Source organism: Branchiostoma lanceolatum, chromosome 4 (assembly GCF_035083965.1).
Source record: "Branchiostoma lanceolatum isolate klBraLanc5 chromosome 4, klBraLanc5.hap2, whole genome shotgun sequence".
NCBI lineage: Eukaryota > Metazoa > Chordata > Leptocardii > Amphioxiformes > Branchiostomatidae > Branchiostoma > Branchiostoma lanceolatum.
Genome location: NC_089725.1, coordinates 24,570,267 through 24,597,777, shown reverse-complemented (window position 1 = coordinate 24,597,777; position 27,511 = coordinate 24,570,267). Strand labels below are relative to the sequence as shown.

The window sequence follows — 27,511 nt, the reverse complement described above, 5'->3', positions numbered from 1 at the left end:
AATGTTTTGTTTTCTTGCCACATAACATAGCTAATCTGGGAACCTTTTACATAGTATTCAAAAGTTTGAGCAGAATTTAACAGTGGCTCAGAGGATGGACAGCAATCATGCAACAGTAATTAGCAACATTCCTGTTCTTCCACAACAACTCGGTTGATAGACTTTATAACATGAGACATATTTCTCAGCATTCTTGGGAAAGAAGTGTGGGTGAACGGAGGGACAAGAGAACACAGGCCATATGGCAATGTAACTGGTACTTCAATCATAACTTTGGGGAGGGCTCAGTTTAATCAACTCTGGAATCCAAGATATGTCACTTCATGATACCAGGGTAGTGTGGAAATGTGCTTTTCCTTAGCTATGTCAGAGAAACCTCGTTGAGCTCGGATTTATGGAAGGAATCCAACACCGTAAATGACAACAATTGGAGCCTGACAGTTAATAGGCAAGAGTCTGTCTTCTCTGGAACCAGTAGGCGGAAAATAACGAGGTAGTATATGCCAGATTTTCAGAGAACTTGACATTGGCCATACCTGCCAAAACTGACATCTGCGGAAATTTGTTACTGGAGTGAGATTTAAGCGGCTGCTTCCCACGCTTAAAGTTAAATTGAAACATTTGGTCTGGAATAATGGTTTCAGAAAGGTGTAACATACATGTAACATACGGATACATACAATCAAAGAACTAGGCAGTTAAAAATATTTCTTAGGATTGCTTTCTTGGTCTACAATGGCCAATGCAAAGGAGAATTATTTTCACATAAATTTGCTTTATTTTCACATACATCAGGCCATTCATGAATGTGTATCTTGCCTCAATGTCATTTTTTTCAAGATTTCAGAATTTGAATTTAATGCCATGTTGGCATGAAATCCAGATGACAAGAAGAGCCCTCAGGACCATATATTCTGTCACAGTTGACCAAATTCCATTAAAATTCAACTGTCCCCCAATGTGGGCTAACACTTTTCAGCAACTGGAAAAGCTATTTCTATAAACCCCTGGCATATACGTGATGACATGTATGCAATCTGGCATGAACAGGAATGCTTCCTTAAATCTTCCCAAGGATTTTCTCATCCAAAAGGGACACATGATACATGGTTTAGTGTAGAACACAGGAATTTCCCTACAAGCAGAACTTCAACAGCATTTTATTCATTCTTCTCCTGAGAGAGATATCAGCAGACAAAAATTCCTTTAGTTATTTCTGTACTTAAACTTGGCATTTTCCTTCAGGCTAGACTAGACTCCCATGCCTTATCACAAATACGTCTTAGTGCTCTGGTTTGAGCAGCAGCAAGGTCATTCAACCATGAATACGGCTTAAGTGTTTCCAACCAGCCAAAATTAAACCACTGAAATTGAATTACACATAGAAAGATAGCATGCAAGAACAACAATGTACTCATGTAAGACAAAAGATGGGTAAGTATTTGGCCCTAAAAGTTAACCATAAACTGTTTGGTATGGTAGTACTTACATTGCACACTGAGGGTGACAAAGACATTCTTTGGTGCATCTAAGGTTGCGTGGCTGGCTCTGCACTCATATCTGGCACCGTTGTCCTCATCTGTTGGCTGCAGTTGTAGAACATTGATGGCGTTCTCCCGCTTCTCTGTTCCCGTCGGCTCGGTGCTGTAGGAGACCCCCTCGGTGACCTCCTCCCCGTTTCTGTACCAGGTCAGGGCAGCCGCAGGTTTCCCATTGTTACACCTGCAGGTGAGCTGGAGACCCTCTGATGGGGTCACCGGGATGCCCACTCCACTGTTGTAGCCCTCGATGCTCGGGTCATCTGGTTGCACTGCGGAGAAAAAAAGATGTTCACATCAGTGCCAAAAGACCAGAAGTATGATGATTTCTTTTGAAGAGATTTAGTATTAAGTAGAGTGGATTCATTCCTCAGCTAACCGACATCTATCGCACCACAAGAATCCCTCAGTCTGGAGCCGCATAGTTCACGCTTAGAACTCTTTGGAAGAGATTAAGCTTCATTCTAGAATCTACTTCTCCACATTGTGCATCGCCATCCATCTTTCTCTTTGAGGATTTACCGAACCATCACTATCAGGATCTGCAATGTCCCCTCTGGTATGATTCATGAATAACATACTGACAAGAAAAATGACCACCAGCATTAGGTGTAAGTGGGAACATCAATCCAACCACAGAAAGAAGGGAGTAACGTTCAGTGTAATACAAGAATGTAGGCATCATTTCTTCCCATTAATGTCTCTCTTTTTCATATGATGCAGTGCATATGATGCAGTGCTGGAGTTGGGTTAAGACTACGTGTAAAATTAAGCAGGAGCCTTTAAAATGCTACTGTTGTTGTTTTGTGTTGAGTTGCAATCTTGAAACTCAGATGAGCCAGATGAAAGCCTACATTTTGTGACCTGTTGGTCCTCTGAGGGAAGGAGCAACATCAAACAGCTCACAAAAGAGATAATCACCCACTATATCTTGATCATTTTTGTGATGTTGAATTATTGTGGTTCTGGAGTTTTATCTGCACCGTTGAAGCAACCCAGAATCCTCACATATCTCCAGTCATTCCTTCCTCATTTAAGTGCTATTGAGGAAGAGTGCTGCGTATACTTATCGTCTAGTGGGAATGTTAATCACCCTGATTCAAAACCTGAAATTGGCAACTGTCTGGTTTTCTAGCCAGATAGCCCAGCTAAATTACAGGGCCGTCTGCCAATGGGCACTGACAGTAGAGGCAACAGCTCTGTTGTGGAGATATCAAAAGATATAGAAGAGAAGAAGCTTCAACAAGGCCTTTCATTTACTTCTTGCATGCAAAAATGTTGCCCCCTCAGATTTGGTCCACATTCCATACAGCACTTCCAAATGCAAGACATTGATTATTTTCCTAATCTCATTTCAAGTTTCAGTCACACTAGATCTATGCTACTAGAATACACATAATGGTTACATTTCAGCAGCAAACTTACTATTACATCCTCAATTTCATTCATGATACTAACATTAGATGATCATTGATATGGACAACCTATTTGCTCCACTTTTCTGACTATGTTGTTATTCGATAAATGAACATAAATTCAGTAAAGTTCTTATCTCTGTGTAGCAGTGTTCCAATATAGACTGTCATAAACCAGCCATCAACACCTCCATTTCCTTATTTCCTCATCACCAACATGCATAAAATATCTCCTTCTCTGTTACTCATTTCTCATTATCATTCATTTGGGATGCATGGAATATGGACATGATAACTACTGAATACCCATGATATGACTTTATCATTTTTTATGATGAACAAACTTTGCAAAAATGTTTTTCAGATAGATTTTCTGTGACAGTTTGTTTATTTTTGTATTCCATTGCAACACAACCACCTTTCTCTGTTACTGTATCTTTCTAGTTTGCTTTGAACCAAGTTGAAATTCTGATGAGACTATAAGTCTAAGGGGAGTATAAGTCATGTGTCAAAAGTGTACATGTTGCTGGATGAATGATTTCACTCATTACCTGTATGAAGTATGACTGTTGTTCTGATTTCCCGTATGACATGCACATCACGATACCCGCTATATCACAAGCATGGCAATGTTCTAAAAGCCACAAATATGGTGGGATGTATGCGAATATGTGCAACGTCTTGTGCAGTGCCAGGGTTAAATCAATACAATATTCAGTCTTTCTTACAAGGATTGATGCTTTCATTGAAATGTATGGTCCACGTAAATTGTTATCCAGACCTGCTCAATCATGTAGTCAGTTTTCCAGGTTTGCTCATCTATCATGTAACTCTCTGGATCTGTAACAAAGTTTCTGCTGCCTTTAACATCATCGTCCATAGGTCATTGCCCTTGGTTGGTAAGCTTAGCTTGTTTTATCACTAGCTCAAAACTTTTTGATGCGTCGAAAACTTATCCTTGAGTGTTAGCATGTAATAAAACTGTCTGAATCAGGAAATCAGGAGCAGGTGTGCATAGCTGTGTTACAGCCAAATAACCGAGAAAACAGCTCTATCAGCACATGCTTCGGTTTACTGCATCTCCCTGTGTTCATCCCTGGATCAAGTACATGTCCAAACAAACAGGGATCCCTGATTGAAGGAGACACACGGTAGACACTATCTGGATCTGATATCCTTATCTGGGGGTAAGGAATGCACCAAGGACAGCTACAGTAACTTCTGCCACCCCCCAAAGACAACATTCCTGTCTCCTTGTGAGACACAAATCTGGAGCGTTTTATACAGGAGGAGTCATACATTTCCTGCACTATCAGGACAGTCAGCAGTCAAGCAGGCACAACTTGGACCAGACAACGGCTGTTCTTTGTTTATCTGTCTGTAACCTGGACATTTTTGTTAAAATAGGAACATGTTCACTGGTATAGAGGTACACCACAAGTATAACTGGTAGGCATCGCTTGTGTAGAATTCATGGAGAACAAGATCATACAATTACCATGTCCAATCAATATAACTTTTCATTCACAAATGGAGCATAAAATGATTCAAGACACAAGGCAAGATTGTGGTCATTAACTTATGGCATATCTCCAAAAGGCAATTGAGGACATCTTAGCTAATTTCACACCAATGTCCTCTCAACAAAGTAGCTTAGTGGGAAAACTTAAATTAGTAAGGTCAAACAGTCTATGAGGTCTTACAACTGGCAGCTTTCCTAAACAAGCTCTTACAGATTTTTAAAGTCAAGGCTAATTACCTTGAACCCCAGAAGGCAAGACCAAACATTCACCTTGACATTTTCGCTGGCTTTTCTTTCAACTCACAAAAACAAGCCCTGATCAGTCTAAAGCTCTGCCACAAGCTGACAGGGGGATGAGGCTGTGTAATATTACACGAGTACTGGTTTAGACACCTGTCTGCGATTGTGGTTTAGGCACTGTAGGATGTAAAACAGGGGACCGAATACTCATAACAAGCTTTAAAATGCAGTTCAACTTACAGGTAACTTTATTGAATAAAGAAAAAAAGAAGAAAAAGGTGAATTGCACTGAAAGGTTGACACTGTAGCTGCCAACATGAGTGATGATCTATGGCTATCAGGGATAATACGGCCAAAAAAACAAAAAAGAGATCAGCACTTACAGTATACTTTTTTCTTCTTCATAAAGCTATATTTTCTGTGTTTGGGCAGGTATATGATATACGCTTTTAAAAGAGATGGGCCAGGAAGAACCAAGCCATAAAGACCAAGAGGTGTTGGAAGTGTTTCTTAACAAGGATGCTGTTATCGTGTGCACAAAACAAACTGTACTGGGACCCTGGACAAACCTTGAAGAGCTGCCTGCAGCTAGGTCAGGCTCACTGCCAGGCCAGAGAAATTCGATGACAACGGAATTATGGGAGGAACAGGGAGGTTGGGGCAGGAATTTCTAGAGAACAGGAAATGAGGACCCCCAGGATCACAGGTGACACATATCACCAGCAGGAAGAGAGGGCGTGGAAGGGTTTTCATCCGACATGTATAACTTTGTGGACAATTTAGTAAGTATAAATAGCTAAAAGCTAGACTTGTCTACATGGTGAAAAGCTGTTCAATCCAGTTTTTATCAGTCTAAGAAAGGCACCTTCTGTTACTTGAGAACCATGTCATTCTGCATATCTCTAATGCCAAAGTCCATTGCAGCCAGGTTGTATGTCAAGATCTGTTTGACTTCTGCCTTTCAAACAAGGTAACTCACTGACCCTGGTCAAGTCAACTTTGATGAGCCCCAAATTATCTATCTTGTAAACTTGTGGACTGAGAGTGAGAAAGAGAGAGAGCAAGGTAACAAGACTAAATATGACTCCATTCTTAACAAATTTTGCATCTAAAAAACCCCTTTCAGATCCAAAACAGAGGGGTGGGTAAATATTACACAACAACCTTCAAGTAACTACAATGTTGCTTCCTTTGACTCATTATGGCCTGTATATACAAAGGCTAATGTTACTGTCCTTCAGTGCTGAATAGATCAACAAAATGTTCACATCGAAATACTTCTGGATGTAGATCTAGTTTCAGAAGAGGTCAACTTGGGAGAAGTTGGTTTGTACCAAAATACTGCTGTTTCATACCAAACATCCTGCCACAAACAGCCTTTCCTTGGGGACCCTGTGATAAACATCTGTCACTGAAGTTTGGGCTACCTTGCCTTCTTTGGGCAAATTTACACACCAACACTTCAGGCCAACATGATTGACTTTCATCAGATGAGAAACACCTACATTGGGATCAGCCTGGGGTTCCGTTTCCCACAACGTTTTGACTCTCCCCAGTACCTGCCTTTGTATACATTATAAGGAAGAAGCCACTTCCTTTCCTCCCTTCATTCCCCCACTTTAACCAGTGTCAAGTTTCTCCTCAAACAGAAGGATGCCCTGTTCAACAGGTGACATGCCTCATGCTGCTATCTGGATGTGTCTTACAAGAGGCAGGTACAGAAACAACGTCCATGTCCGTGTAAACAGATCAGGGGAGGAGGAAGTCGGCGTCTCTTCATCTCCCCAAGTTTGGGTTCCTCTAACTCTACTTATCTCTGATGGTTGATAAGAAAAAGGCAGCAGGCCGATTGAAGTGCTGGCAGCAGATTCTCCCTCAACTCCTTCTCATAAGATAAACAAACAGAGGAGCTGCTGCAGCAGGCTATATTCAACACTGGCAGGGCGGGGTTTTGCTTTGGTCTATGGTGGATGACTGGACATGCAACATAGTCAGTCATAAGTTAACCTACACGATAGTCTTACTACCAACAGGAGGCTGGTGGCTAACTGCATGCACATGCTTTCATTTACTTGTGCGCACGTGTATCAAACAAGCATTGTGACATGTTTTTCTGTTGTGGTTATTTTTCTGGTACAAAAAATGTATGGCATAGCCTTTCTTACAATTGAACAAACATAATACAGCTGTTGGTAAGTATTGGTTGAACATGTGCCCTTAAATGTTGATGGTACGTTGGAACCTGTGTATTTACGATGGTTTGAGGCATGGCGCCTGACTGAAGACTGGACGTATCTTGATCTGCTTGGCGTTTATGACTTAGTTGGGTCTCATTTCTACCAAGATAATGATAGCTGTCTTCAAAGTGTATCTGGAAAGTCTTATCCAGCTGCCTCGGATCAACATCACAGCTACAAAGTTCCCTGACATTAAGCATGAACCACATCGTTGTTGTTGCTCCCGATTCACAAGATGCTCCTCTAACAATTGGAAATCTTTAACAGTTGAATTTTTTTTAGTATAGCCCATAAAACAATATCTGCAACTACATGGTACAAGAACTGGTTGTGTGAAGGCGGAAGTCAACATGTTCTGTACTGTCCAGTGTCCAAGGCACAAAAAGCTGTCATCAGACTGAGTCTGCAGACCTTTCCTGTGTCAAGTCCACATGAGTGCTACTGCTGACACTAAACATATACTAGTGTAATGTCCAGCAGAAATGTTAACTAAAATAGTCAAATGTTATGTTTTGCTTGGCAGTCTTTAAAAAAATAACACTTTTATGTGTACAATGTAGCAAGAACAAAGAAGGCCTTCCCACATTAGTGAACTTTCTTGCATTTTGTTGCAGAGGTTGGCAGCCTGGTGGCTGACTCTGGACTTGCCCCGATGGAGCTTGGTTTAATGACAGCTGTCATCGGACTCCCCCTGGATCTTTTTCTGGGGTTGAACTGAGTCAACATCACTTCAAGTTCACTCAATAGACATTTAGCAGACATGCACTGTGTCCTTGGCATTGAGTGATGCTCCCTAATCCAAAAGGTTTGTGAAGATGAGGTTTCTGTAAATCTTAAGATTTTCAAGGTTTTGTTCGTTCACCACTCTTGGCGAAATGCCCTTCTATCCAAGAGCATTTCCGCAACAATGCTAAGTACGTTATAGGAAATATCTTAATTCACAGGTAGGTGTTTTATACCCACTCAGATTGACTTGTTTAGTCTCTGTTGATGTTTCCAATTTACAGGACCAGAGACAGTGCACATGGCCACAGCAGGTGACCAGTCATACTGTCTATGCCAGGACACTCGTAATATCTTTTAACCTGCTGTTCAAACATCACAATTTTAGGGTAGAGCGCTGTGAGAAAAAGAAAAAAAAACAGCAAATCAGAAAATGTTACGACCTTCTACCATAACATCTGCATGGAGATCAGAAGCTTTATAAAATGTTCTACACTGTAGAGAGAGACACTTTCCATATCCCCTGACTCACTTTCCTGGGCTGTTACTTTATAGGGTGAAACATTATACATGCATGATTACTGTGCAAGATACAAAATTGCGATAATGATCGAGACTGCTAGCCTCAAGGTAGGATTCCGGGAGTTTATGAGGATACAGAGTACCCAATTATCTCTGGTTAGCATGCCTATCATTTTGTAACTGTGTAAGTTGTAACCCCTATATATAAGATGCCTCTGGTGGCATCTCAAGTTTGTCTGTTTGGTGCCTTTGCATTTTAAACTTGAAACTGCCTTTAAAAGGTCCAGACAGGAGGAATAACTGTGTCAGCAGGGAGGCACATGAAGGGTTCATCACAACCAGGTGTTTAATAGCTCCCTGCTGGCACCTACCTCATTTCATCCACCTGCATGGCCTATCAGTCAAACTGCAGGAGGTGCTAAAAACCATGTAAATGTTCTACACCTAGAAGATAAAGCCAGAGCAACAAAATTGCTGGGCCTTGAAAGGAGTAAAATGGACAAACAACCTGCATGTGTGTTTTGTTGGATGGTACAGTACAAGTGGTAAATAGAAAACATGTGTACACTATGGTTTTATAGGATTCTTATGGTTTCTTTTTTTTTACTGAAAAGACTTGTCCCCAATGATTATGCTAAATGCATCTGAATTAATCATTACATGGGAACTGGTCACAAAATCTTAAAAAGTTATCATTTGTAAATACAGGTATATATTATTCATTTATACACACTGTTGTGATAATTGCATGTTTTTCGTCCAGAATATAATCATACTGTCTGGTGTGAGTGAGACATATGGGACTGTAGCATAATCAGATTTTCCAGACAGGTGCTAGACAAGCTAACACCTTGAATTTATGCAAAACTAAAAGCCTCTTCAAATTTTCACAGCAGGTTCATCTTTATACACGCACACACATGACGGGCATGTACATGCACTAGTGCAAGAGCATTAATTTGCTTGCAAGCACCATAGCATCCTGGCCTTATTTTCTTAATTCAGCTCAGAATCCGAATACACAAATGGCAAATGGTAATATAGAATTTCAGCAATAATTGACACAGTGATTACCATGCATGTGTACGATGCATATGTTGACTGAAGTTTGTAATCAGCTCAGTTATTAAGTGCCAGACTTGATTGTGATCGAATGCTGTAATATTGGATGCTATGCTTTAGTTACTTCATCATGCCATATTTTTTGGCCCATCGCTTCTAACAGAAGGACTTTATTCCAACAACCAGAAGATGTCATTTTCTTCTCTGGTATCTTTTTTCTAAGTCTGATAGATAGATATGGAAGCCGTGTCTGGTAGTATATTACATCACCACATGTATAATAAATCCTAGTCAATAGTGTTTTAATTCAGATGTATGAAAACTTGATCCAACAGAGAAAGCTGCTTACCATCTTATATACTGCTTTTATGAGTGATTGTATATTTTTTTCAAAGCTGACAATATGATATATATATGAATTTTAAGATGACCCACAGCATAGATGTTTACATGCATTTACCTATTTGTGATTAATGTGTACAGCAGCATTGTAAATATCACATATTTCATGCACATGTGTTATGTCATGCAAGTTGATTTTCAATAAAACAAATACTGAAAAAAAGTATTGTATCCAACACTGCAATATTTACAGAACACTCTAAATGCAATAACCTGTAAAGAACAGGTGCTGGAACAGGTGGTAAGCCTGAGGGCAGATGGAGCGATACAGTATACCAGCAGCCCCCATTACACATGAACCTTTATTAGTTTCATAGCCTGGAGATATGACTGGGCAATCAAAGGCTATGATTGTTCACATAGCGGTCAATGAAACTTGTCAGTCCACTAGCCAGGGAGAGCAAATTTGTAACTTGTACCGTACCATCTTTTCCTGGTTGAAGGAGCTATTCTATTTTTCAATGATAACATGGAACCAGGGCTGTCTCCTGCTTTAAAATATTTTTTCAAGCAAACTCATTGTTTGGGAGCCCCTATTGTAAACTTTCATTGTTCAATCTGTCATTTCAAGCTTATGAAAGTGATTTTCATCCATTTCATGTCATGAAGTACAGTTTTTTGGCCAGAAGGAGTGAATTTTTGTCCATTCCAACAAGCAAATTTTTGTCCCTGGATGAATGGGGCGTGTCCTGCATGGAGACAGCCCTGCATTTGAACCTTTTGGTTTGGACCTTTGAACAATCCTTTATGTTATGGTCGAATCTGACATATGACAACTTTATAATATCTATACTTCTAGCGATTCCAGAACATTTCCGTCCATCATATGACATACACCAGACTGCTGTTAACTGAGCCCTGACCCCATTGTGAACATGTATAATTCTTGTACTTACCCCACAATATGTCATCATCAATTTAGAATGTGCTTTGTTATGCTACACAGAGAAGAGGGGCCTATTGTTTAAATCTTAATCTTTCATCCATTTAACTGTTATGAACATTAAAAAATCATGACCAAACTTACAGAGGAGGGCCAAGCAAAATAACCGATCAATCAATGGATGTAAAAACTTTGTTTTTACTTTCGTCTTACTTTTATACATCCTTTATTCCCTTTGTATTGTAAAAAAAAAGAAGAACTTTATAAAACACATGAGGAGTTTATCAGGGAGGACATTCGGGGACAAAAAAGCCTTTATCAGTATTGGATCTATGATTTATGGATAAATAAAATAGATCTTCTGTTCTAGTTTCTGCCTTTTTGTTTCCAGTTAAGTTTTGTACTCATTAAACTTTCAGTGGTGGAAAACAAAGACTAGTTCCCTCATGATACAAAAGGGATCACAAATGACAAGGGAGCAATTCTGAAACATCACCTGTGGATAATATTTCAATCAATTTTGTGACATCTATAAACAAAGACATTTTGTATCTCTAATTATCCATCCATCTGAAATGATGAAAAAATCATGATCCAACTTTGGGACAGTGTGAATTTACTTAAAAATCAGTATTGAAAGAACAAATATGTTATTTTCTGTGGACACAATTTCTTGCTTGACATTGTGCTATTCATGCATGACAATGTTATCACAACATGATTTTTTAAAAGAGGGCATTAAAACAGGATTAAGAATGCTGGAGCTTTTGTGAATTTAGCATGACAAAAAAAAGACCCTTGACCAACCCAAAGGGCATAATGCTTTTCCAGAATACTAATTGAGTATTTCACTTACAACAGCAACTACTTTTTCCTCAATTGAAAGAAAAGATTAAAAGCTATGTTTTGTAAGCATAGAGAAATGAGTCATTTGTGTAGGTTTGACACTTTGTACAGAAAAATCACCTGTTTTTCTGCTAATCCTTCCATTAGAGGAGATGACAAATACTCATGACAACTTCCTGTACTGTGTAAGGAAGATCAAAGATGACTGGCTCCTTCCCTGAATCTGATATTCTGGGAGCAGATTAAGTTTCGGCCAATGACTACCCTCAGATAGCAAATGCTACTGACAGCTCAGATTTTGCCAGGTCGGAATGATAAAGTAATTAATGAGACAGCTTACATGTTAAACATTAAGGAACATTTGGCACACCTGTAATTGAATCTTTACAGTATATGTTGAAGTGCACATACTATAGAATATTTGTCACACAGCAAAAAATAGTACTTACATAGGATGGTGACTCTTGCTGTTTGAGACCCGATGGGACTTGGAGGCCCAACCTGGCACTGGAATTCATCGTCATCGCTCAGCCTTGCGTCCACTATCTGCAGGTTATACTCATTAGCCGACCTGTCCCCCGTTAGGGTGTAGCGTGGAAACCCTGGTGCAATTCTTTCCTCGCCTAGCGCAAAGCCGTCTTTCACCCACTGTAGCATCCCAGCTTTGTCGGCAACTTTGCACTTCAGGAGGACAGTGCCTCCCAATAGAACCTGCGCATCCTCCGGCTCGGTGAGGAAATACTGCTGGCAGTGGACTGGAAAGTGTGGAAACACACAGATGAGCACACAGGGACAAAGGATAAAGAAACATGACAACTCAGGACACAAACGTCCCTTCCTGCCCTGCGGTAAGCTGTGACTAATATCACTTAATATTGCAGTAATGGAAGGATTTGGAAAAGTTGGAGGGTAGCCCGCTGTGTAGAAGAATAATTGATGTTTTAGAAATCTATAAAAAAGAAAGTGTTCAAGAGCAATTTTTTCAATTTGAGGGCAGCACTCAGGGAAATAAAGGTCACAAAATTACCAGGCCAATATTCATTGAATATGCATAATTCAAGCAGACAGGACATTAATGATATGCATGAGACTTCATAAAGACTACAGGGTTGCCTCGCTTCTAAGCTACTGCAAACAAGGGAGTCTGGGTGAAATTCTCTAAACAGGAAACATTTTAAGAGATGTGTATCTCTTAGGCATTGATTTCGTCATTTACAATTCAGTCATGCACAATCGAGCAAAGGCAACAAGAGCTAAGCCAGCCTGAACCCCCATTCCCTGGTAATGTAAAGTATAGGGGCAAGCCCTTTGTCAAGTTTGGTAGAGAGCGTGCTCTCCGCATGCAGCATCTACCACTCTTAACTCTTCAACCAGGTATGAAATACAATAATACTGTAGCCTTTCAGCCTCGAGTGGCTCCCTGTATCAACAATAGGGTTCGGTGTAATACACATCTAAAACACGGCCAAGCAGCCATGCGTCTTTGTTATTTCTACACACACATCAAGTACTCTGACTGGTAGTTGAGAACACAGCCTTACCTGTTGAGAAGAGTGCGGAGAGGGATAGGAAGGAGAGAGCCTGTAACCACCACCACTGCCACCTTACGCTGCAACCCATACTGTCACCTGGAGAATCACAGGAAGAGTAGGAGGTCGATGTTAGTATTCCGGCGTGCCCCTCTCTCACCCAGGAACTCATGCAGCAAATGTGACTAAGAAAACATTTAACTGCCACAGACCAATCTATCCTGGTATTTCAGTGATCCTGATCCAATCAGATTTGGGACAGTCCATGTCAGCCTGATAGGAGGGGTGAGAAGGTTAGGGAAACGAGGCCCACATGTTTCAAACAACTTTTTGAAACGCGCTACACGATTGGTACCATGTGAAGGGCGGTTCAATAAGACTTATTACTTGCTGGCCCTGTAAACATGTTGACTCGGACTATCGATACTTGGCTTTAATCAGGATGCTCATCCTGTACCTCCACGTCCTGGGATCATTGAAAATCGACATCCCCCTGCATCCCTCTCTCTTATGGAAATGATAGGACAATACCATCATGCATACATAAATACCAACTTGAGCCTCCCGGGCTGCAAGTACATCGGACCCGGTTTATCGAAATGGACACAAGCTGCTGGCTACGACTTTGATGTTGCAGTTTTACACCCATGTCCCCCATGGATCTACTCTCAGTAGACAGGGGTGATGTTGTAAGACCACCTCGAGGTGGTAGCGAAATTGGGGAGCATCGATCCAGATATTAGGGATATTCCCGCGTGGGCTTCCACACCAGCTCATCCCTGTACATGGTGGTCCGACAAGGAACAACAGCGGACACGGTTCTATTGTTTCTGGGGAGGACAGTGCATAATAACACCTGCCATCCCTTTTACTGGGGACACAAAGCCTATTGCTACTCAATCATCCAATTAGACGGCTGGTTTCAATAAAAACAGCAATACCCTTTCCAAGGTTAGCCTGGTGAGGCAGCATTTTTACTGCGCTATATTGGTTTTATTTCACTGTATACATCACTGTGTCAATTTGCCCTGGGGATAACAAGGTTGAGTGTAACTTAGAAATACAATCTATCCTGATTTGTTTTCAAAAGAAAAATTACGGTTACACAAGTGTTTAAGGTTTTACCTTCATGTACAGTTTTGAGGGATAAAACATTTCGTGAAAAATGATATACAGTTTACAACACATTGATAACCACTTGATAACAGTGCTAAAAAACTATAAAAAAACACCCTTCCCCTATTTTCCCAATGGAGGAATTTTACTGAACAAATCATCAATAAAATATTGAGCAAAACCTGGATATCAAGCTGCGCCACAACACATATCATACTGATACTTCAGCAGTTGTGCCAATGGTTCAGAAATGAATACCAATATTGAACGAAGCATATCGACCGTGACATTGGCCGTCATATTAGGCATATCCAAATTAACAATAAATCTGAGGGAAGTACGGACAATAACTTTCCAATTTTGGCAGAATCATTACCGCGTTATTAGTGCTGCTACGCCATAACGGGGCCGACGAATGCGAATCAGGTATGGGATAATTGATGGGGTGGCAATCCAACCATCAAGAGGAAATTTACAAATAAATAATGAATGGTACACAAGTCAGGACAGCTGTATAATTTGACCAAGGATTATGATGAAGGAAATATTATTAGCTACAATAAGTAATACCTATCTGGGGCATGCAATAACTTCTCCTCTCCTGGCAGGCAATTTTGCAGCTGACAAGCCCTGGATGCGGAATGACCCGTACGACCCGTATTTCTCTCCCAGGAGTTGAGGAGCATTCTGCATCCCTTTCATCTCCCCACCTTATCTTTAGGAGCCAGAGCCTGTTTATGAGTAGCTCCGGCAATTAAGCTGATGACTCGTCACCTTCTGCGTGCTGTTATTATACAATCATGTAAATGATATCACAGCTTTTTGCCATAGATAAAGCAGAATGATCTTCTCTCTTCTTCTATCTCTATTACTAGGGACAAAAACCCCATTTCTCAGAGAGACTGACCTAATCTAGAACCCTCTGTTGCTGACCTTTTATATGAAAACACAGTGGAATACATGAACTCTGACATACATGAAGATAAGGTGAAAAGGCTGCATCTTCCAAGTTAACATTCCTGTCAAAGTGTAACTATGTAACCTCAATTATCTTTGATATAGACGGAAGAAATACCATGGTCAAAATTGCAATTATTTGAAAACCTCCAAGTGAACTGTGTAACTAAGATATGCAACGAAGTGGCTTCTATTCTAAACACATTTACCTGGACAAAAGTGTGATACTTATTGAGTTACACAACTATTCAATATATAACACATATACGCTCCCACACATAAAATCAATATTTGGGTCCCTAACAGCATTACCATCTAAGATATATATGTACAAAGAAAAGGAAAGCAAACAAATTAAATTTGAAACCCACATAGCCACAAGACTCACCAATATCAGTTTTAACGAGGTCAAATCAGATTGAAGAACAATTTGTTCTATGTATTCAACGATGAATCATAAGCGTCATCATTAAGGAGATAAGAAGGATGCTCGTGTTGGTAATCTTTCAAAAAATTTATAAATTGCTTGGAAACAGGGATTATCTTGGGCGGTGTCTGTCACAGAATGGGACTGTCTTGTCTGTTCCATTTTCCATTCATTTTACAGGAAGCCCTGCCATTTCTCTGCAAGATTACCCATGCCCACACTCTCCCATCTCCCAATTATCTACAGGTATTTCAAATGAAGTATCCAGCACGGCTTGAGGCGGCTATTAACCTCAAGTCGGAGTCCCTTAATCTGGGACTTTATCTTACATCAAAACTCCATAGCCGGCCTGCTGAAGAAATAGGGGTGGGATGGCAAGCAATAAAGAAATGGGCAGGAGTTTGTATATAATATACAGGTCAGATAGTGGTAGTTAAAAAACAATATTTTCCTGTCATTTTCAGCAGTGGTTTGGTGCCATATCTAAAAGAAGTGATCACCGTTGGTTGCTCTATACAAGTCAAAGCCTGCGCTTACTGATATTAACAATTCTTTGCTATGAATATGACGTAAAAATCAGTTCCTGAAATTTTCATGTTCAAGTACAATGACACTGGGAAAATAACAGGCCGACATCAATAAAAAAAGATCACCACTTACCATAGCATGCCGCCACCATCTACATGTACATGCACGTAAACAAATATGAAACCTTCAGACAAATAAACTGGCTTTGAATAGCTCACCAAGCTTTTATCATGAATAAGTCATTGTTTACAAGATTCCACTATCAAAACAACCAAAGTAGGCTGGCTAAAAATGCATAAATCATACCTGTTGTTCTAAGTTGTTTACCATTCAAGTATGGTTGTTTGGTTCTTAACAAAACGATAAAAAAACGAAAAATGAATTTCAAAAATCTTCCAGTCTTTACCTTCAATGTTACCTGTCCTCATGTTTCTTATCTATTTCTATCTGATATCACACTGACATATATGAAGATTATCACATGCAGGTAGACCATTTTCAGTTTAACAGGAAGCATAAATGTTCCATCGGACAGTCTTCACCCACCCCCAATGCTTATCAATCACACACTGGTAAATTATAACATTGGTAACAACATTAGAATATTCCTTTAGGATAGGTAAGAAAACATCATTTAGTATTTCCTGCATTTTAATATCCCGTAGAGCAAATAGTTTTAGATGGAAAACATCTATAACCGATAAGTCACGGTCATTCATTTTTATGGTTATCAGTAATGGATTCCCAGGGTTTATGGGAAGATATATATTACTATCCGTATCAAATGCCCGAACCACAGTTCCATATTTCAGAAGTCCGATACAGACAGCGTGAAATAACTGTAATATATCAGGAGAAGAGCCGCTCGCACAGAGACCATTACTCATCCAGTAAGGGTCATCCCGCCTTCGCAGCGAACCATAAAGAACGTAATAATGCGGAAGAAATTCTACCTCACATTTCACTCAGAATGGTGGGGGGGGGGGGGGACTTACATGTTCGGTTATGACCTTGTCCAGCAAAGTATAAATACCCAGGCAGCATTGCCCTGACTTCAAAATCGACTTCCCATACAACTTCATTCCCAGCGCTAATGGGTTTGGGGTCCCTCCTTTGTCTGCTGAGGGAGGGGGATGCAAATCATGTCGGACTCATGGTTAGTTTTGCCTTACAATTTACCGTCATGGCGATATTAGAACAACCTTTGCCGACCATAACAATCTGCACAAGGAGGACGATCCTTCTGACGCGTACTTAAATTTCTGTGGCCAGTATCATGTAGTATGAGAATGTAACTTGTATCATAATGGAGCGACATGTGAACTGGATAAGGGAACATAAAACTGATGAATCTCAGGCATGACATCAGACTGACAGGAGTGACCTTATCATTGGATAATAAGCATTGAATACCCTACACTGGTGTGACACCTGTCAACAAAGGCACCAAAAGAACTACATAACACATCGTGTAATCACAATGTTTAAATAAAAAAAAGGTCTGAAGTGGGTACTTGAAAACAACAACAACAAATTCTTACCTGTCAATAAAATGTACTTTGCTTTTAAGTCTGGCTTTTGAAGTCTGTGAGGCATGCTTCACTGAAATTTCTGCCATTGTTTTGCCTCTTAATGAATATATCAAGTCTGGGTACCTAAGATCCTTTCTGACACTTTTTAATGTCATGACAGGAGAATATAAACCTTGCAGTAGTAATCACCTCTCGAATAAAAAAATTCTCTTTGCAATACATAACCAATGGACTATATGCATTTAAATTTATTTTCAAATACTGTACAGTATACGGTATATATCCATCCTGTTTATAACACCGTTTTGGACCCAAAACTGAATGACAATTAGTATGACTAAGAATCACTGCTTACCTGGTAATAGTACTGGCACACACCTTGATATGGCACCTACTGGGCACAAAGCACCTTAGCCCTAGACTCATTTAAGTAAATAGCAGACTGCCGTAGCATGCATTTTAAGAGGGGATCCACCCACCTAACATGTGACACCATCATAAATATGGAATGATTCACCATGACATCATAGCCATATTCAAACAAAATAAAGAAAACCCAAAATGTAGAACAGTTGAACAGGGATAAAGATCTAAACATGGGAACAGCTTGAATTGCAGCACAACTAACCACAGATATGCATTTGTAGCTTCAGAGAGACAGGAAAGGAACGTACCTGTACCTGGAGGAAGTGCCATAGGAAGCAAGACTACGTCAGCAGCCAATAAAAGATCCTGACTACAGCAATGCTAAGTGCAATCCTGTTTGCACAACAGTCACACCCACAACATATGAAGTCACCATTTCGAAATAAATAGCATCATGCTTGAAAATTCGAATTCCAGGTAAAAAAAAAGGTTACTGTTGAACGCCCACTTCTGGCGCCATGGAAAAGGGCAGACAATGCATTCGGAATGACCCAAGGTCCTAATTATGAATTTCATTCGCAAGTAGCCCTAACAGTGACACAAACAAAACAAACAGCTTTTCTTTCCTCACATTTTCCTGTGGTACTATTCTTGGTAACTTTTCCCATGACATTCATAGCAGCAGTAAAGCATAGGGGCAAAATTTAGACATGGGAACTCTTGCAATTGAGAAGCATTTAATCCTGCATGTCTAATCTGTCTGTGTATCCAGGTACCTGTGCTTGGTACAGAGGAGACACACCCTGTATATGTGATACCACATCATATTTACTGTGATTATGGGGCAGACATCACATCCTCATATGAACAGGATGCAGCTGACAACAAAACAAAACAAACCGCTGCGTCCATCATCACTATAGATTGGAAGGTATTAGGACAGGGACATATTTTTATCAGTGAGATATCAGTTAGATCTATGAGAACAGTGAGGTGGCTATGTTCTTAGGACAAAGGACATCTTTGACACCCAACTTTGAAGCAAGAGCAAAGTACTATTTTCAAAATTTCATGTGATTTTCATGATCAGGAGCATATTTTACAGGACAGTACCTTATAGAATTGAAGCATTTCATTAGTTGGCAAATGGGATATTTTGCTAAGACACAGAAGATGTCAATCACAAAACATTCCGGGGCCTGTCTAGATAATCTAGTAAGCAATTTTTAATAAAGAATAAAGAATAAAAGTAAGAAGGAGCGAAAAGTTTGAAATTGATCAAAAGGTGTATTATGAATGAAATCTTTCGTCCTTCTATTTCCGAAACAACCAGCCCATGTTACTACATGTGTATTAGGAAATTCTCAGTGACATGACCTTGAAACTGCAATATTCACTATTCTACATGGTATCGTAAGTCTATTAGAGCCCTGATGTTTCCAGCAGTCTCTGCTCTAATAAGGCTGAACTTTACCCAACCTCTGACCCCCAAGCTTGCAGGGGCAGCTGCCCTTTCCCCATCACACCAGCTGGTATGTGTGTCAGCCCAAGGAAGGAGCCAGCAAGTCTAACAATTACTGCCGTGGTGGGGAAGTTAAAGGTGTTTCTTCTCAAGTAATTACCTCCACAAGGTCCCTCAGCCGCCACAGAAACACCCCCTCAATGTAGGAGAAAACCCACAGGGAAAAACACTGGGAAAGCAAAGATTATGCCAGAGCCAATATTCTTTGTGTGTATTTGTGTCATATCTCTGGCACTTGCACTCCCAGTATAAAACTCTAAATTGTGCAATTTGTTTTTGCTACTACAATTTTCCCACATTCCGATGTAGTAATGAATGATATGTAAATGATTTAGATGTATGTCACAGAAGTACAGTACTGCAAATTTTCTATCTATACAAAATCATGACCCACATCCATTTCAGAAGTAATTCTCATTTTGAAAATGTGAATGACATTTTGAAAATGTGAAAATTAGATTACTTCAGGTGGTAAGAATCACCTTGTTTCATTTCTTTTCTTACAGGCTGTCTTGACCTCTTTTGATATTTAGCTCACACAGCCACATGTAGGTGTGGTTAGCAGACCACTATGCCATGTGCCAAGGTACAAAATGTAATGGAACACTGAGTCAAGCAATGAATTATCTATGGCCATGCTGCCAGGTAAATCGCATAGGAAGCCATGACATTTACCTTGTACAAACACAAATAGCAAACAGCACCTTCTTACACATAGTTTAAAAAAAGTCAGACCCCTGCACAAATTGTTACACATACATCCACCTGTCTTCCAAAATATACACTACTATAGACACATTTTTGTACTAGCAACCTTCTCACTGATCCAGTACATATTCTGGGGTAATACAGTCAAACCTGCCCAAGGCGACCACCCGGCGGACCGAGCAAAAACGGTCGCGATGGACAGGTGGTCGCCATGAAGAGGATTCCACTGACATGTTTCCAGGTCGAGGTTTTCAAATACAGTACGTAAATGGATGGAAAATTATGTGAAGTTAGACAGCATGAGCCCCACCAAGTTCAATTTCTCATTGACAGAAAGAGGCTACAAAAATTACATTTTCCGTTATCGTTGTAATAATTGTACACCGCTACATCGTGTACAAATTTTCGTAATAATTTTGACTACAAAACAATGGTTGCCTCCATGATCGCAGCACCATCCAGCATTCACACGTTAGATTAAATAGTACACACACGCACATCATCGAAGTTTTAAGGCCTAAGACAAATCCTTAGAAAACACCTACTGGCCCCAGCCTTTTTTGGGGCGCCGACCGCTAGATAAAAGGGTCAAAAAGTTTTCGATCTGACAACTAAAGATGAAAACGGAACGGTGATTTCGTCGCGCCGCGCCGCCAAGCTCTATGCGACCGCATCAAAAGGTAAGTCAGTGTAGAAGAACGTCCAGCGTCCAATAAAGGTTTGTGAGATTCATGGAAAAAAAAAAAAAAAAAGAACATTAATTTTCGTCAATAACTAGAGTATTTGTAAATGCTCATACACAAAAGCATCGTGTTTTAGAAAGGTCAGCGGTACGTCAAATGCGGGCCATGCCAAATCCAAGATGGCGTCGGGACCGAGGAACAACATTTCTCGCCCGGTGTTTTCCGCCGCGAAGTCATTTTTCAGCGGAATTTAGTAAGACACAGACACATTTTTGTTGAAAATACAAGATATAGATAGTAATTTCTGTGAAATCTGACTTTTTGACGCCATGCACTACGTATTCGTTTTGAAAATTGATTTTAAACTGAACTTGCTTGAGTTTGCGGTAAACTATAAGATTACGATAAGCACAACAACATCACAAACATTTGTCTTTACAGTGTTTATAGGGGGAACGTTTTATTAAAACACTTCATGGAGGAATCGATGCTATAACATTACGATTCCATATATTTTTGTCCTTATTTTGTCCTTCAAAGTCTTGAAAACATTTCCGTGAAATCCGACAGCAAAATGATCCGATGTCACCACAAGCTTGAAAATTAGGCGGCCGCCATGGGCAGGGATTGTGCTCTATGCGGTCCCCATTCGTGGCGGTCGCGGTCGCGTTGGACGGGTGGTCGCCGTGGGCAGGCAGCTTAATGCTTGTGCCTATGGGGAAAATTTTCGGGACCGAGAAAAAGCGGTCGCCATGGCCAGGTGGTCGCGTTGAAAAGGTGGTCGCCTAGGCAGGTTTGACTGTATCTAAAAACAATCTATGAACCCAGTTTAGTAGAAATATCAACAAAAGATTTTCGCATACAGTTGTCAAGGTACATTTTTGTAACATTCCCAATGTATGAAGAAGCCTACTCTCTTTTTGTCCCAAACAACTCTACTAAGAATTTTCTGTAAAATAACCAATGTCTAATAGAAATGCCAGACTTTCTTATGGACCTGTTGGAAGCAAAAACATCACAGTTACAAGTCCTCACCCATGATCAACCTCCTGTGTCAAGAACATTCTTGAACAGACACAAGAAAGCAAACCAATGCTTACTGTGGCAATAAGATACAAAGTGAAGCAGGCAGTATGTGTTTTACAGTAAACCAACCCAGTGTGGCTTACAGACCATTCTTGTTTTCGCACATACATCCAGCCAAGCCTGAAGCTGAGCAGGGAATTGACCTGGCTTATATTGAGAGCCATTTAGAAGTTGACTTTGTGTAGTTGAAAACAAGACGGAGTTGGAAAGTAGAAAAAAATCTATTCAGCTTCCAAAAAAGTTCCATGACAAAAAGTGTCTCCGACTTGAGAGACATATTTCCGATGGGCAGCATTATATACATTGTATTTACCAGGATGGTTGTTTCTCGCTATTTTTGGTGTTCACGTGAACAAAACAGCCAGGAATCAAGTGAACTACCGCCGGGGAATTTTACCATTAACGATTTGTGAGGAATTCTGGCTTGTTAAGGAGACAATTGCCAACAAGGCAGGCTATTTAAGTCACATCCTCCCTTTTGATTGGCCATATTTGTGGTGTCCACCCAAGGGCAGCCTATCTGGTGTCTACCACTGGCTCTGGCAGGCTTCTCGGACCAATGCTAAGCTGCAGCGTGCCTCATGCACGATAAACAACAGCAGGCTAGCTTCAAGTTCTGTGGGACGCCCGGGTCAGAGTTCACAACTGATACTAGAACTTGTGAAAGAAAGTTGTCCCAATTTCACAGTCAGTTGGATCCATTGTGCCGTCCAAGCAGGCTACAGACCCGGAGACAATGTCAATGCAAACACCACAACATAAATCCATACACTAAATAAACTGAGGAAAAGCTATTAAAAATGTGGCTTATTTCACACATGCTTGGCTCTGGGGTATAAACAATTGTCAGTCCCATCACAGGCCACTGGGATATTAAGTATGTGCTAATGACAGAGTAAACACATTTGTTGCCATTTCTGACACTAATGCCCCTTTCACACATCCATCCTAGTGTAAACACAACTGACCAACAGGAAATTTTCTGCGGTCTTCAATGTTACATGTGAAATAGTTAGTCCTACGAAAACATAGCTGTAGTGATCTATAACGATTATTCCTGGAAACTAGGAGGAGGTGGTTACACAAATTATGGGACAAGGGAAAAGTGATATTTGGCACAAATAGTTCAACAAAAATAGGTAGGAACTAGGCAGTGACATTATGTTTATACTAGTAGTTTGTTCTCTAAAAATAATACCAAAATGTAATCAAAATACATATATGCTGAAACTAAGAAATATCAAAGCTCGATCTAAAAGCATTAAAGGATTCAAGTCTGACTTTGACGCTAGAATAAGACATTGACCAGACTGAACAAAAAACGTAGTCAGTTGTTCCAATGTTTTAAAATGGAAAGGAAGGTCATGTATCCTAGTAGCAGACATAATACGTACATGTATATCTCTTCTCAGGCTTTATTTGTATACTGGTCTCCATGTCTAGGTTTCGACTTATAATTCATATTAATGAAAATATATCACAGGGAGAAAAAGACTGGTTTTGACGGCAACAGGAAGAAGCTAGAATTTCTGTTATGGTTCAGAGGAAAAAATATAGTACTTACTTTTCAGCCCCTTGGGATGGAGAGGTGGAGAGTAAAGGAATGGTTCCTTATACAAGTATCGCGATATCGGCACAAGGTATCAACCAGACTACCTCCAGTTGTCTACCTATCGGAAACAGCAGAGCCTGACTGATAAGTCATTTCTGAAAGCTGCAGACTGCTGGAGATTAGACCTTTTGTTAAGGCCTAGAATTTCTCATGATAAACCACTCCTACAACAGTCAGAAACTGATAACAGATGGCACTGTCAACATGGTGAAAATTCTGCTAGCAACATCATGGCCTGTTCACACACAGCATTGAATCAAACAAGCACCACACCACCATGAATTATGAATGAGACAGAAGTTCAACAAACCAAATTACTGTCATTACCATGGTAGTCCTAACCATATCACTGGCTTCAAAACACAACTGGCAATTTGATGGTTTAAGTAATGACAATTGACCATGGACAGGGCTGACTTTATAAAGATTGCATCTATTTTGTCATCATGGACATAAATGTGCATCATGCACTTATACATGGGAAGGTACCTCCCTGTTCCAGGTGTGGAAAATAGGTCTCTAGCAGTGTCTGAAACATGCTGACCTGTTGAAAGTTCAGAAAACTTGTTCGACTTTTGGACAAGACTTTAGATTTGAACACAACTTACCTCCGTCTATCTGGCTACAGCTGTTTCACGGAAAAGTCACCTGAATAAACTGACCTGAACAACCCACCTTATCCCGATATACTAGCTATACCCACAGTGTCATGCCAAGCTCCACATTGTCACAAAATCCCTGCTATTGTTACATGGCTATCATCCATATAACTGCAAACAACTTGCCTGGATCAGGACCGAAGCCCTCTCTGAATGGGAAGGACTCACATAGCTTATTTGAATTAGACCTACAGTTGACTTGGGGCATCACAAATCCCCTGGTTTCTGGTAAAAGATATCCCAGAAGATTAAAAGCCAACTCCAGTTTCAGATAAACTGATACACTACTTCCTTTCCGCTTGAAACAGTAAATCATTTTCATCATCCATGCGAACAGCTGTCATCAACACTAACAAAACTTGAATAAGGCTCCTTACTTACTGGTTTGTCTGTGAATTTTGAAGGCAGGCCACTTAATCATGCCATAGTTCTTGCAGTTAAAATACCAGCGCCAGGTTAACGCACTTCCGAAAACATGCTCAATGATCTTGACCATCACCAAATGTCCAGCTCAACTGACACAATATTCCCAAGAACTTCAAGTCATCTACAAAAGTACAAATCTAACTAATCATCTGAGAGTTGAAGTGATCTTACTTACTTACTGTCTTGCCTGAAGCCCCTCTATGTTTATAAACCTGTCTGATATTCGGCAGGTACCCAGCCAACACGACCAATGGTCTGGAGCCTTCTACAGGGATATTGGGAGCAATGCTTCCTCTACGCTTGGTAAACCCTATCAGAAGTGGTAATGAAATGTACCACAGAGCTGTCCCCGGTGTCATTACACCTAATGAGACAACAAACAGTACAGATGTTGCTGGGACAACTGATGTGATAAATTGACAATGAAGAGATGCAATATTACTTCATAATGATTATCAGGTATTCAGACTGCTTGTTTGGACAGTTCCAGAGGATGGGAGAACCCCAATGCAACTACATGGGTGTCCGATGTTTTTACAGCCAGAAACACAAACACCTTTCTTACAGCTCATGTTTAAGTAATGAAGCATGTAAGCACCCAATACAGAACGGTGAATGGTTCAACCACATCCTGCCCGGTCATTCTTTGATGTTTTGAAATGCAATCAACATCAAGAGATGCTTCAATTCAAGACATGTGCGGAGGAACTTGGTCAAGTGGTAGTAAAGCATAAATTGCAGGATAGGGTAGCATTTAAATTTCCGTAATATAAACAGATAGTTTACACACACCAAAATACAATCCTGCACATGATTCTTCCCAAAATACAACCTCTACACACAGACAAATGTACATACTACATTACACAGTTCCATCAACATTATCCTCACACAATTAATAGATAGAGAAAACTATAGATAAATTATAGATAGAGAAAAACAACAGATGTATGGACTACTGGTGGCATTTAAATTCTGCTTAGACTCACCAAATTCCCAGACCAAACAGTAAATTCTCTCCAAAACTTTCATCAGCCTGGAAAAGACATTTCCAGATGGCTGTCCTACTTCTCCTATCAGGCATCCATCAAGTTAACTGCGAAGAAACATACACTGATACAGACCCAAAATGTTTGGGTTACACTGTCCAGTCCGGCTCTTACAAATGCAAGCCAGGATGCAGCCTGCAGCAAGCTCACATGCCACTAGTCAGCCCAGACAAGGGGAAAATCCATCAAGCATATTTTACTAAGGAGGAGGGGTTGGTTAATTAATAAAGTGGCAGGGAAGGAATGCAACGTGCCAATTGGCAGTGACCGAAGCTAACAGCAGACCTTGGCGTAGGCGTTACTTACAACCGTACCTTCAGGTTCCGGACAAGTTCTGCAGGAGCATATCCACTCAAGTCTGAAGTTCTGATATTGAATGGGAAGGAAATAGCGAATAATTCAGGAGGATGTAGAGCTGTCAGGCTGTGGAATGGCACTGAGGTCCTGATCCCTAACCCTCCTCCCCCTAGCCTCGCATGCCTCTGCTTGCTAGATCCTAACAGCTGCAGCCAGTTACAGCTGACCAGGATCTCAATGCTTTACTCCTGTGCCCCCCAGGCATAGACAAGTCAAGGCATAAGTTTACCAAACTGGTCGAACATAACCAACAACATCCTGGTGTGCATAGGCTGTAATTGAGGGGAAATGCCACGTCCTGCTGGATAATTTTTGGAACAATTAGCAGTTCCGATTTACTCTATACACTTGTGCAGTTTACGTCAGTAGAGGAATAACAGTTGTTGCTACTTCATGGTGTAACTCTTTTCTACCTCCTCACAAATTAATGAAAATAAAATACTTGCTCAGGTTCTTCCCAGTTAGATGCATAAGCAGATGGATAAAACTTGAAACTTCAATAGATCACCAGTCTCACAGGGATCTATTATCTACAATACTTACCTGACTTGGCTCACATTTCAAAACCAAAGCTAGCTTGTCTAAATCCCTTTCCTCAAAAACACTCTGACAGTGACAAAACACCTAGATAGTGCACCACTAGTCTAAAAGCACAGTTGGAAGCTTCAATCATTTAAATTGAAGTCATTAGAAAGATTCTGCATGTAAAATGGAGAGAAAAATTCATCACTGAGTATGTAAAGGCTTCACATGTCCATTACCATCAGATTTATCTGCTGTGAAAATGGGCCCATATTTGTTCTGATTGCCATGAAACAGCAGTATGCTGGCATTACTACAGCTTCATTTTTGGTCAAGCTGTGCTTTATATGCCAAGGCCAGCATGAATTTCATTCCTGCTCTTATAACATGTTTTGTCTCGATATAAAAGGATTTTCAACATGCATAAAACATTCATCGATCTCTGAGCAAATTAGATGGGATATGAAGACACAAAGAGGGATTCTTTCTCCTCATTTTGTATTCAGCTCTACAAACAGCTAACATTAATCCATGTAACATGCCACACACTAATGTCCACAACAGTTTTAATTACATACAATCCCCAGAAAAATGAGTTCTGGTGGCCGACATAGTATTCAAACGAATTTAGCGTACAGTATGTGTGACTGAAAACTTCCAATGACAAATTTTGAATTTTAATTAAAAAATAACATTTCTTCTTGTCATGCCTCTTTGATACAAATGCACTGCATAAGAGAAGTGATGTAGTTTCAAGTTCATTGTGATGTCATTCAACATCATCTGCCATGTTATCAAACCACAACATCTCCCAATGATATACCTGTATAATTGTAGCTGCTGTACAGTGATGATCCTTGTCTTAATTATTTATATCATAAACACCTGATCACTCTGATACAACTTGACCCAAATCTCAATTCTAGTTTCCTTCTGATTGTAGCTACAATCTTTTCTTCACTGGTTTCTGGCACAGTAGGCACACATCACCTCCTGCTGTGGAAGAATCCTGACCCTTTCTGGCCTCTAGGCTAGGGCAAGT

The 27,511-nt window shown here is 40.3% G+C and overlaps 1 protein-coding gene across 13 annotated transcripts in view; it reads right to left on the bottom strand.

Annotated features, from left to right (window-relative positions):
- The window catches only part of LOC136433585 (nephrin-like), an 83,039-nt gene that overhangs the window by 37,231 nt on the left and 18,297 nt on the right, over positions 1-27,511 (bottom strand). For 5 of the 13 annotated variants that reach the window (XM_066425922.1, XM_066425923.1, XM_066425929.1 and 2 more), the window contains exons 2-4: positions 12,932-13,018; positions 11,840-12,145; positions 1,490-1,810 (exon numbers count right to left, since the gene is read on the bottom strand). In XM_066425922.1, the coding sequence (XP_066282019.1) occupies positions 1,490-1,810; positions 11,840-12,145; positions 12,932-13,010 (706 nt within the window). In that variant the 5' untranslated portion in view covers positions 13,011-13,018. Of the gene's footprint in view, positions 1-1,489; positions 1,811-11,839; positions 12,146-12,931; positions 13,019-25,530; positions 25,780-25,904; positions 26,040-27,511 lie in introns of those variants that run through there. The other 8 variants (XM_066425916.1, XM_066425917.1, XM_066425926.1 and 5 more) reach the window with 7 other exon arrangements.